Source organism: Panulirus ornatus, chromosome 6, assembly GCF_036320965.1.
Source record: "Panulirus ornatus isolate Po-2019 chromosome 6, ASM3632096v1, whole genome shotgun sequence".
NCBI classification, from domain to species: domain Eukaryota; kingdom Metazoa; phylum Arthropoda; class Malacostraca; order Decapoda; family Palinuridae; genus Panulirus; species Panulirus ornatus.
Window position 1 is genome coordinate 44,119,480 of NC_092229.1, and position 13,204 is coordinate 44,132,683.

The 13,204-nt window shown below is 41.1% G+C and overlaps 1 protein-coding gene across 1 annotated transcript in view; it reads left to right on the top strand.

The window, feature by feature from the left end:
* LOC139749177 (integrator complex subunit 15) overlaps nucleotides 1-13,204 on the top strand; it is a 71,009-nt gene that overhangs the window by 42,253 nt on the left and 15,552 nt on the right. Inside the window, exon 6 of the mRNA XM_071662839.1 lies at nucleotides 4,299-4,470. Within this exon, the coding sequence (XP_071518940.1) occupies nucleotides 4,299-4,470 (172 nt within the window). The remainder of the gene's footprint in view (nucleotides 1-4,298; nucleotides 4,471-13,204) is intronic.

Genomic DNA, 13,204 nt, shown 5'->3' on the forward strand with positions numbered 1-13,204 from the left:
CATGAAGGGTCTTGGGATATGTTGAAATGGTGTTTATAGTGTTGTAGTGATGGGTTATGTCAGAGTGTAAGCAAGTGAGGGGGACTTGTTTGTGTGAGGAATGGGTCTCTGATTTGTGTATGTCTGAACGGTTGGAGTCGGTCATTATGGTTATTATGGGCTTGTCTTTTGTTAGTGTTCTGTTTGCTAAGGATAGAGGATCTTTGAGTAGTTGTTACTGAGGTGTGAGCCAAAGGTGACCTTTTTTTTTCTACATGCCAATTGTTAGTTAGTTTTATGTGTCATATGGCAGGAATGCATCAAATGGCTGGCAGCATTGGCTGTGGCAATGGCCATGACATGGCTAAAAAAATATACATCTGTGAACCTCTTCAAACAAATAAGCACTCACCTTTGTAGAATTCACAGAGGCTTTCATCTCGGTCAACCATAACATCAGATAAAGAAAGCCATTGACCTTGGACTTTGGGGGTGTCTTGTCTCATGGCTGGTGGACTTGCTGACAAGGTAACACCAAGCCACCCACTTTTGTGGTGACACCTCCCCCTTACTACCCCTCATTTGCAGTGTCCTGCACAGCACCAAGATGGGGCCGTTCTACTTTCTCTTACTTAAAAGTGACACCCTGAGGGAAAACCAGTGCTGTAAGTATCTAGACAACTCTGCCTTTGAAATCACTATCAACAACAAATCTCCTGATTTCAACGCCCTTCAAGATTTTATCAACAACTTTCAGGAGTATAGTACTGCCAACAACATCACCATCAATCACAACAAGAGTATGATGATCATCAAGCTAAGTGCAGACAACATCCAGCCTCCTGACATCATACTAGGCCCTGGTGCCCTTCAGGTTGTTAGAGACTTCAAAGCTTTTGGTTTCATTATAGATGGAAAAGCCATGTCATCACCATTATCAGATCTTCCTCATACTGTCTATACCTTCTCCACCAACTGAGATCATTCAGTGTTTCACCATCAGAGCCTAGGATTGTTTGTACCATCTTTATTTTGCCTAAACTTACCAATACCCATCCAACCTGACCCTCTTCCATTACAGCTACATAGAGGGATCAGCTTGAAAGAGAGTAGAAAAGAGCATTCGGAATCATCCTTAGCCCATCATAACCACCTACCCTCTTCTTGCTGAACTTGTTCACCCTCTTCAACCAACACTGATAGATCATATAGCAGTTTGGCATTGTACTGCCAACACACCTCAATCATCGAGACCTCCTTCCCTCCTGATGCCTCACCCTTATGGCTAGCGTCCATCACCACATTTGCCTTGTACTAACTAGAAGTAGTACAGACAGATATAAGAATAGTCCTGTACCTACCATTGTGAACATCATAAACAGTCCATTAACAAGTGCATATCTGTGCAAGTAAATAGCTTGGTTTTCTTATAAGTTTTGTTGTATGTTAGCTACTGTATTAGTACAGTAATATTACGAAAGCATGCAACTGTTCAAATCATAATGTTCTTCTGATCGTCACTAAATACATAAGCCATAGTATTTACTATGTAAAACTTCCTGTATTTCTGACATTTTGACACTGTAAATGTGCCTCACTCATGTGCTTAACCAAAGTATAGAAGTATCCAGCCCTATCTTGATCTTAGTTAATTAGATACTTTTATTACCTCCCAGTTTTGTAATATCCCATCTGTTCCAGTTAAGTCTATTTATCTATCTATCTCTCTATATCTCTGATGCCTGTTCCAATTGGAACTTCCTCAAAGGGTGGCCATGGCAACAGTCTCTCCATAACTAAAGAACTCCAATGCTGCTGCTTATCCTTTTGTGCCTTACCCTTAACAGGCCACTGGTTGAGGGCAACAGTAGCACAGTGTTTGCAGAGGCTTCTAACTAATGCTCCTGATGACATTGTCTAATGTTCCTACGTACTACTTCTACCTAATGTTTCTTCCTAATGCTCTTGCCTAAACGTCCCTACCAACTACTTTTGTCTACTGCTTCTACAGTTTTACTAAGAAGTAGAGCTAACACATAGTGCTCACCGCAGAAAAGTCTAGAGTTACAAAGAATAATCTGTGTGAGTCAAGTGTTGTCAGGTGTTACATTTGACAAAGAGAGATTATATGCTTGTAGACAGAATGCCAGTAGTCCATATGTTAGTGAGAAAGAAAAGTAGCTACCTAGGTCAGAGGACTGCAACTTGACAACCACTAAAGTGCTGGCACACTGTGTAGATATCACTGACCCTCCCAATACCCAAGCAGGTAGTTTGGTAATATAACTCCTTGGTTGTTCGCTGCCTACCAAATGGCTGCTTAAGTTCAGCGAATCATTTATTATTATTATTATTATTGTAGCCCATACCTCACAACCACATGGTATATTTGGAGCTACTTTCCCTTCAAACATACCCATTTTTGCTCTACGAGATAGAATTTTTCTGCACGTTTTTCATTTCCCCCAGAGTTGAGGGAATATAGGGTGTTTTGGTCGAGGTGGTGTGCAAAGTGAGAGGGTTAGGGAAAATGATTTGGTAAACAGAGAAGAGGTAGTAAAAGCTTTGCGGAAGATGAAAGCCAGCAAGGCAGCGGGTTTGGATGGTATTGCAGTGGAATTTGTTAAAAAAGGGGTGACTGTATTGTTGACTGGTTGGTAAGGTTATTTAATGTATGTATGATCCATGGTTGTTTAATTTGTTTATGGATGGGGTTGTTAGGGAGGTGAATGCAAGAGTTTTGGAAAGAGGGGCAAGTATGAAGTCTGTTGTGGATGAGAGAGCTTGGGAAGTGAGTCAGTTGTTGTTCGCTGATGATACAGTGCTGGTGGCTGATTCATGTGATAAACTGCAGAAGCTGGTGACTGAGTTTGGTAGAGTGTGTGAAAGAAGAAAGTTAAGAGTAAATGTGAATAAGAGCAAGGTTATTAGGTACAGTAGGGTTGAGGGTCAAGTCAATTGGGAGGTAAGTTTGAATGGAGAAAAACTGGAGGAAGTAAAGTGTTTTAGATATCTGGGAGTGGATCTGGCAGCGGATGGAACCATGGAAGCGGAAGTGGATCATAGGGTGGGGGAGGGGGCGAAAATCCTGGGAGCGTTGAAGAATGTGTGGAAGTCGAGAACATTATCTCGAAAGCAAAAATGGGTATGTTTGAAGGAATAGTGGTTCCAACAATGTTGTATGGTTGCGAGGCTTGGACTATGGATAGAGTTGTGCGCAGGAGGATGGATGTGCTGGAAATGAGATGTTTGAGGACAATGTGAGGTGGTTTGATCGAGTAAGTAACGTAAGGGTAAGAGAGATGTGTGGAAATAAAAAGAGCGTGGTTGAGAGAGCAGAAGAGGGTGTTTTGAAATGGTTTGGGCACATGGAGAGAATGAGTGAGGAAAGATTGACCAAGAGGATATATGTGTCGGAGGTGGAGGGAACGAGGAGAAGTGGGAGACCAAATTGGAGGTGGAAAGATGGAGTGAAAAAGATTTTGAGTGATCGGGGCCTGAACATGCAGGAGGGTGAAAGGAGGGCAAGGAATAGAGTGAATTGGATCGATGTGGTATATATGTGGTATACCGGGGTTGACGTGCTGTCAGTGGATTGAATCAGGGCATGTGAAGTGTCTGGAGTAAACCATGGAAAGCTGTGTAGGTATGTATATTTGCGTGTGTGGACGTATGTATATACATGTGTATGGGGGTGGGTTGGGCCATTTCTTTCGTCTGTTTCCCTGCGCTACCTCGCAAACACGGGAGACAGCGGCAAAAAAAAAAAAAAGATATATTAATAGAGGTTTTTTAGAAGATAATGGTATGGGAAAAAGAGTTTATTGTTTTTGGTGATTTTGTGTGAGAAGCTTAATGGAAGTGGGTCTCATTTGATAGTATAATGTAATAAACATAGTAATAGATATGATATGTTATAGCTATTGTGCAAAAAGTCTTCATTTTGTCATAGTTTACTTACAATTAGTAATTTGAATGTTCTCTGTGGCATTGTGTGCTTGATTCCTTTTGTAAAATGAAGAATTGAAAGTATGGATGATAGGATATTATATAAATGAAAAATATTTAATGTATTATCTTGGTTTGCAAGAATGTTTATATGATACTTGCAGTTAAGACCTAAATGAAGAATCCCTCAGAGTACATATTGCTAATTAAAGATTTGGAATTAGGCTAGCCTAGTATGATTATCAAGTACCCATATATTAATGTTATTTAATTTCATTAAAAGGATTTTCTCATCTTGAGTTTGAAGAACTTCCAGCATATGTTTTTCTCATTTCCTAGATTTATTTCAGTGTAGGATCTTTCAATTTCAGGTAGTGGAGAAGTATGTGAATGTCCACCAGAAACCCTTGTTAGTACTGTAGTTTGGTGGCTGAAAGGGGCCCCTGGTGTACCTCCTCACCTTGCCTTGGCACCACTTACACACCCTCTTCAAGGTGTGTCCTTGGCAATGACTGCTGTTCCCCCTATTGCACCTCTCATGAAGTAAGTCCTTGGAGTAATATCTAGGGGTCAACATACTCAACAGCATGTATCAGAAGCTTAGTGGTAGCAAAATTGAAATCGTGTCATAACCCTTGATATATCAAAAGTGTTTGATAGGGTCTGGCACAGAGCTCTCATTTCCACGTTCCTTTCTCTAGAATTTTTTCCCACACTTTATTTTTGTGTTTTTAGCTATCTCTCAGGCTAATCCATGGCTGTAATTGTTGTTTGATCAACCTCATTGTCTTTTTGTATCAAAAGTAGTGTTTCTCAGTGTTCTGTCTTGTATCCTACCATCCTCCTCTAATTTATCAGTTACCCTCTTTCTTCAACAAATGTTGCAGTTTACTCATACACAAATACTCAGCTATGCATTCTTCCTCTTCTTTCAGGTGTGCTCCATCTTCTGTTCCTTAGTCTTTGTTTCATCATGTAAAAAATTCTTAAAATTTTGATTTGGGGAAGATTTCTTGACCTAGTGACCTAGTGATATAAAATGCTTCTGAAGCCGAATATCTTCCTTTTTCTCTCTTTGAAGTTCCTCGCAACTTCATATTTTTTTCATAGTGACCATTATGAATGAAGAAATTTATCAGACCTGACCCAAAGGTAGAAAGGTTATAGGAAGAGGGAAAGATGAAAGAAAAAATGAATTCCAAGCCGTGCTGGCAGGGATGTATGCAGACAGCTTGTAAGATTTATGGCTAAAGTAATACCTGTTGAATATGGACAAGGCAGCTGTAATACGATGTAGAGAAAGGGATGATTGCTGTTTGGTGATACCTAGAGAATTATGAGATGGAAGGCATTTAATTTTGCTATATTGACATGCAGGTGGATGAAGAACCACTCCAGATATGTGAACACTTCTCCATACTATGGTGAATAAAGCCCTGGTAGATGTGGAACCGTTGCCCACACGAAAAATTTTTATGGCTTTTATACTGCATAGATGAGATTCTGCCATGATGGCTGAGCTAGCATGTAGTGCTCACACCTTGTCTTGCCTTTTGGAGTAAGCTGTTTCTCACAACTGTCACTCCACTTCTCACCACATGTCTTGCATGTTATATAGTAATACTTTTCTTGGTGGCTCCACCCATGGCATAAATGTCTAATTGCTTCATCTGCTGTTGTCAGCAACCATAGATCTAATGTTTTTCTTAACTTTCATAGTACAGTCTGCCTATGAAACTGTATCACCATCACCATACCTTTTCAGTAAGAAAGTGGCACCTGGCTACTAACAGATTCACTTTATTTTTGCTTTTATTTTTGAGATGGAGCACTGTTTTGTGAAATAGTAACTATTATTAATTGATAAATGCTAAAGTAGTTTTTTAATCAAATATTGTAAGAAAAAATGATTTAATTCAGATATAGCACCAGATTATTGCTTTGGAACATTCAGGAATAATTTGCGTAATTAGAAGTGGGTGTCAAAATGAATGGGTCTCATTGATTAAGCTGAAATTAGTATCAGACAAAAGAATATGAATTAGAATGATATTTTAACTTTCTAAAAGAGGAAACAGAAGAAGGAGTCACGCAGGGAGTGCTCATCCTCCTCGAAGGATCAGACTGGGGTGTCTGAATGTCTGTGGACGTAACCAAGATGAGAAAAAAGGAGAGATAGGTAGTATGTTTGAGGAAAGGAACCTGTGTGTTTTGGCTCTGAGTGAAACGAAGCTCAAGGGAAAAGAGGAAGAGTGGATTAAAATGTCTTGGGTGTAAAGTCAGGGGTTAGTGAGAGGACAAGAGCAAGGGCAGGAGTAGCACTACTGAAACAGGGGTGGTGGGAGTATGTGATAGAGTGTAAGAAAGTAAACTCTAGATTGATATGGGTAATACTGAAAGTGGATGGAGAGAGATGGGTTACTATTGGTGCATATTCACCTGGGCATGAGAAGGAAGATCATGAGAGGCAAGTGTTTTGGGAGCAGCTGAATGAGTATGTTAGTAGTTTTGATGCACGAGACCGGGTTATAGTGATGGGTGATTTGAATGCAAAGGTGAGTAATGTGGCAGTTGAGGGAATAATTGGTGTACATGGGGTGTTCAGTGTTGTAAATGGAAATGGTGAAGAGCTTGTAGATTTATGTGCTGAAAAAGGACTGGTGAATGGGAATACCTGGTTTAAAAAGAGAGATATACATAAGTATACATATGTAAGTAGGAGAGGTTGCCAGAGAGCGTTATTGGATTACGTGTTAATTGATAGGCACACGGAAGAGAGACTTTTGGATGTTAATGTGCTGAGAGGTGCAACTGGAGGGATGTCTGATCATTATCTTGTGGAGGCAAAGGTGAAGATATGTAGAGGTTTTCAGAAAAGAAGAGAAATGTTGGGGTGAAGAGAGTGGTGAGAGTAAGTGAGCTTGGGAAGGAGAATTGTGTGAGGAAGTACCAGGAGAGACTGAGTGAAGAATGGAAAAAGTTGAGAACAAAGGAGGTAAGGGGAGTGGGGTAGGAATGGGATGTTTTTAGGTAAGCAGTGATGGCTTGCACAAAAGATGCTTGTGGCATGAGAAGCGTGGGATGTGGGCAGATGAGAAAGGGTAGTGATTGGTAGGATGAAAAAGTAAGATTATAAGTGAAAGAGAAGAGAGAGGCATTTGGACGATTTTTGCTGGGAAATAATGCAAATGAGTGGGAGATGTAGAAAAGAAAGAGGCAGGAGGTTAAGAGAAAGGTGCAAGAGGTGAAAAAGAGGGTAAATGAGAGTTGGGGTGAGAGAGTATCATTAGATTTTAGGGAGAATAAAAAGATGTTTTGGAAGGAGGTAAATAAAGTGCGTAAGACAAGGGATCAAATGGGAACATCAGTGAAGGGGGCAAATGGGGAGGTGATAACAGGTAGTGGTGATGTGAGAAGGCGATGGAGTGCGTATTTTGAAGGCTTGTTGAATGTGTTTGATGATAGAGTGGCAGATATAGGGTGTTTTGGTCAAGGTGGTGTGCAAAGTGAGAGGGTTAGGGAGAATGATTTGGTAAACAGAGAAGAGGTAGGAAAAGCTTTGCGGAAGATGAAAGCAGGCAAGGCAGCGGGTTTGGATGTTATTGCAGTGAAATTTATTATAAAAGGGGGTGACTGTATTGTTGACTGGTTGGTAAGGTTATTTGATGTATGTATGACTCATGGTGAGGTGCCTGAGGATTGGTGGAATGCTTGCATAGTGCCATAGTACAAAGGCAAAAGGGATAAAAGTGAGTGCTCAAATTATAGAGGTATAAGTTTGTTGAGTATTCCTGGTAAATTATATGGGAGGGTATTGATTGAGAGGGTGTAGGCATGTACAGAGCATCAGATTGGGGAAGAGCAGTGTGGTTTCAGAAGTGGTAGAGGATGTGTGGAATAGGTGTTTGCTTTGAAGAATGTATGTGAGAAATACTTAGAAAAGCAAATGGATTTGTATTTAGCATTTATGGATCTGCAGAAGGCACATGATAGAGTTGATAGAGATTCTCTGTGGAAGGTATTAAGAATATATGGTGCGGGAGGCATGTTGTTAGAAGCAGTGAAAAGTTTTTATCGAGGATGTAAGGCATGTGTACGAGTAGGAAGAAAGAAAAGTGATTGGTTCTCGATGAATGTTGCTTTGTGGCAGGGATGCGTGATGTCTCCATGGTTGTTTAATTTGTTTATCGATGGGGTTGTTAGGGAGGTGAATGCAAGAGTTTTGGAAAGAAGGGCAAGTATGCAATCTGTTGTGGATGAGAGAGCTTGGGAAGTGAGTCAGTTGTTGTTCGCTGATGATACAGCGCTGGTGGCTGATTCATGTGAGAAACTGCAGAAGCTGGTGACTGAGTTTGGTAAAGTGTGTGAAAGAAGAAAGCTGAGAGTAAATGTAAATAAGAGCAAGGTTATTAGGTACAGTAGGGTTGAGGGCCAAGTCAGTTGGGAGGTAAGTATGAATGGAGAAAAACTGGAGGAAGTGAAGTGTTTTAGATATGTGGGAGTGGATTTGGCAGCAGATGGAACCATGGAAGCGGAAGTGAATCAAAGGGTGGGGGAGGGGGTGAAAGTTCTGGGAGCATTGAAAAATATGTGGAAGTCGAGAATTTTATTTTGGAAAGCAAAAATGGGTATGTTTGAAGGAATAGTGGTTCCAATAATGTTATATGGTTGCGAGGTGTGGACTATAGATAGAGTTGTGTGGAGGAGGGTGGATGTGCTGGAAATGAGATGTTTGAGGACAATATGTGGTGTGAGATGGTTTGATCGAGTAAGTAGTGAAAGGGTAAGAGAGATGTGTGGTAATAAAAAGTGTGTGGTTGAGAGAGCAGAAGAGGGTGTTTTGAAATGGTTTGGTCATATGGAGAGAATGAGTGAGGAAAGATTGGCAAAGAGGATATATATGTCAGAGGTGGAGGGAACGAGGAGAAGTGGGAGACCAACTTGGAGGTGGAAAGATGGAGTGAAAAAGATTTTGAGTGATCGGGCCCTGAACAAGCAGGATGGTGAAAGGCGTGCAAGGAATAGAGTGGTTGGAACGATGTGGTATACCGGGGTCAATGTGCTGTCAATGGATTGAACCAGGGCATGTGAAGCTTCTGGGTAAACCATGGAAAGTTGTGTGGGGCCTGGATGTGGAAAGGTAGCTGTGGTTTTGGTGCATTATACATGACAGCTAGAAACTGAGAGTGAACGAATGTGGCCTTTGTTGTCTTTCCCTAGCGCTACCTCGTGCACATGTGGGGGAGGGGGTTGTCATTTCATGTATGGCAGGGTGGCGATGGGAATGAATAAGGGCAGACAGTATGAATTATGTACATGTGTATATATGTATATGTCTGTGTTTTATAGGTATAGATTTATAGGTATGTATATGTGTGTGTGTGGACGTGTATGTATATACATGTGTATGTGGATGGGTTGGGCCATTCTTTCACTGTTTCCTTGCAGTACCTCACTGGCATGGGAGACAGCAACAAACTGTAATTGATGAATAGAATAGAAGTTGGTGTCAAATTGAATAGGTCACATTGATTAAGCTGAAATTAGTATCAGACAAAAGAATTCATACTTGTCACATGTCATCTCTTTACTAAATATGTAAAACAATTATTTTCCATATTCACTACCTTGATGGATGATGTCATATGGTGGAAAACAAACATTGAATGAGTACACTTATGATACCTTTAGCGATGCCCTTAGCTAAAGACCAGAAGGATTTATCTATGAATGAAGAGGAGAGGTCATTGCTTTGCGTTTACTCTCAACTTTCTTCTTTCACACACTTTTCCAAACTCAGTCACCAACTTCTGCAGTTTCTCGCTCGAGTCAGCCAACGGAGCTGTATCGTCAGTGAACATCAACTGACTCACTTCCCAGGCCCTCTCATCTCCAACAGACTGCATACTTGTCTCTTTCTCCAAAACTCTTGCATTTACAGTAAACCCTCGATTTAACAGACTAATAAGGGTGAAGGGGTGTCCATTAATGCTGAAAGTCTGTTAAAGCGAGATGCCTTGCTCTGATTTCTCAATTAGCTATAGTTTCTGTGTCACATTCAAATTCACACTCTTTCTTTTAACTCCTCTATCACTTGATGCTATGTTGAATTGTAAGGATTGCAAAATTATGAAATGAATAATATCAATTTTGGAATAACAGAAACAATGTATATAACCTGACTGCATGATAGCTTCAGGCAAACTGAAACTGAAACAAAGTGAGTCTATCCCATGCTACCAAAAACAAATGCAATATGAAATGTGCATGGTGTGGCATTTGAGTTTTTTATTCTGTTTATTTTGCTTTGTCGCTGTCTCCCACATTAGCGAGGTAGCGCAAGGAAACAGACGAAAAGAAATGGCCCAACCCACCCACATACACATTTATATACATACATGTCCACCCACGCAAATATACATACCTATACATCTCAATGTATACATATATAAACGCACACAGACATATACATATATACACATGTACATAATTCATACTGTCTGCCTTTATTCATTCCCATTGCCACCTCGCCACACATGGAATAACAACCCCCCTCCCCCCTCATATGTGCAAGGTAGTGCTAGGAAAAGACAACAAAGGCCCCATTCGTTCACACTCAGTCTCTAGCTGTCATGTAATAATGCACCGAAACCACAGCTCCCTTTCCACATCTAGGCCCCACAGAACTTTCCATGGTTTACCCCAGACGCTTCACATGCCCTGGTTCAATCCATTGACAGCACATCGACCCCGGTATACCACATCGTTCCAATTCACTCTATTCCTTGCACGCCTTTCACCCTCCTGCATGTTCAGGCCCTGATCACTCAAAATCTTTTTCACTCCATCTTTCCACCTCCAATTTGGTCTCCCACTTCTCCTCATTCCCTCTACCTCTGACACATATATCCTCTTTGTTAATCTTTCCTCACTTATTCTCTCCATGTGACCAAACCATTTCAAAACACCCTCTTCTGCTATCTCAACCATACTCTTTTTATTTCCACACATCTCTCTTACCCTTACATTACTTACTCGATCAAACCACCTCACACCACATATTGTCCTCAAACATCTCATTTCCAGCACATCCACCCTCCTGCACACAACTCTATCCATAGCCCATTCCTTGCAACCATACAACATTGTTGGAACCACTATTCCTTCAAACATAGCCATTTTTGCTTTCCGAGATAATGTTCTCGACTTCCACACAGTCTTCAAAGCTCCCAGAATTTTCGCCCCCTCCCCCACCCTATGATTCACTTCCGCTTCCATGGTTCCATCCGCTGCCAGATCCACTCCCAGATATCCAAAACACTTTACTTCCTCCAGTTTTTCTCCATTCAAACTTACCTCCCGATTGACTTGACCCTCAACCCTACTGTACCTAATAACCTCGCTCTTATTCACATTTACTCTTAACTTTCTTCTTTCACACACCTTACCAAACTCAGTCACCAGCTTCTGCAGTTTCTCACATGAATCAGCCACCAGTGCTGTATCATCAGCGAACAACAGCTGACTCACTTCCCAAGCTCTCTCTCATCCACAACAGACTGCATACTTGCCCCTCTTTCCAAAACTCTTGCATTCACCTTCACCTCCCTAACAACCCCATCCATAATTAAACGACCATGGAGACATCACACACCCCTACCGCAAACCTACATTCACTGAGAACCAGTCACTTTCCTCTCTTCCTACACGTACACATGCCTTACATCCTCAATAAAAACTTTTCACTTCTTCTAACAACTTGCCTCCCACACCATATATTCTTAATACCTTCCACAGAACATCTCTATCAACTCTATCATATGCCTTCTGCAGATCCATAAATGCTCCATACAAATCCATTTGCTTTTCTAAGTATTTCTCACATACATTCTTCAAAGCAAACACCTGATCCACACATCCTCTACCACTTCTGAAACCACACTGCTCTTCCCCAATCTGATGCTCTGTACATGCCTTCACCCTCTCAATCAATACCCTCCCATATAATTTACCAGGAATACTCAACAAACTTATACATCTGTAATTTGAGCACTCACTCTTATCCCCTTTGTCTTTGTACAATGGCAATATGCAAGCATTCCGCTAATCCTCAGGCACCTCACCATGAGTCATACATACATCAAATAACCTTACCAACCAGTCAACAATACAGTCACCCCCTTTTTTAATAAATTCCACTGCAATACCATCCAAACCTGCTGCCTTGCCTGCTTTCATCTTCTGGAAAGCTTTTACTACCTCTTCTCTGTTTACCAAATCATTTTCCCTAACCCTTTCACTTTGCACACCACCTCGACCAAAACACCCTATATCTGCCACTCTGTCCTCAAACACATTCAACAAACCTTCGAAATACTCACTCCATCTCCTTCTCACATCACCACTACTTGTTATCACCTCCCCATTAGCCCCCTTCACTGAAGTTCCCATTTGATCCCTTGTCTTACGCACTTTATTTACCTCCTTCCAAAACATCTTTTTATTCTCCCTAAAATTTAATGATACTCTCTCACCCCAACTCTCATTTGCCCTCTTTTTCACCTCTTGCACCTTTCTCTTGACCTCCTGTCTCTTTCTTTTATACATCTCCCACTCATTTGCACTTTTTCCCTGCAAAAATCACCCAAATGCCTCTCTCTTCTCTTTCACTAATAATCTTACTTCTTCATCCCACCACTCACTACCCTTTCTAATCAACCCACCTCCCACGCTTCTCATGCCACAAGCATCTTTTGCGCAAGCCATCACTGCTTCCCTAAATACATCCCATTCCTCCCCCACTCCCCTTACCTCCTTTGTTCTCACCTTTTTCCATTCTGTACTCAGTCTCTCTTGGTACTTCCTCACACGTCTCCTTCTCAAGCTCACTTACTCTCACCATTCTCTTCACCCCAACATTCTCTCTTCTTTTCTGAAAACCCCTACAAATCTTCACCTTCGCCTCTACAAGATAATGATCAGACATCCCTCCAGTTGCACCTCTCAGCATATTAACATCCAAAAGTCTCTTTCGCGCGCCTATCAATTAACACGTGATCCAATAACGCTCTCTTGCAATCTCTCCTACTTACATACGTATACTTATGTACATCTCGCTTTTTAAACCAGGTATTCCTAATCACCAGTCCTTTCTCAGGACTGAGTTTTTATTATTTCTTGTTGATTATTATTAATGTAGTGTATTATTATTTGTCTGGTCCGTTAAACCCAAAATCAACTGTATTGGGGTCCGTTAGATCGAGGGTTTACTGTAGAT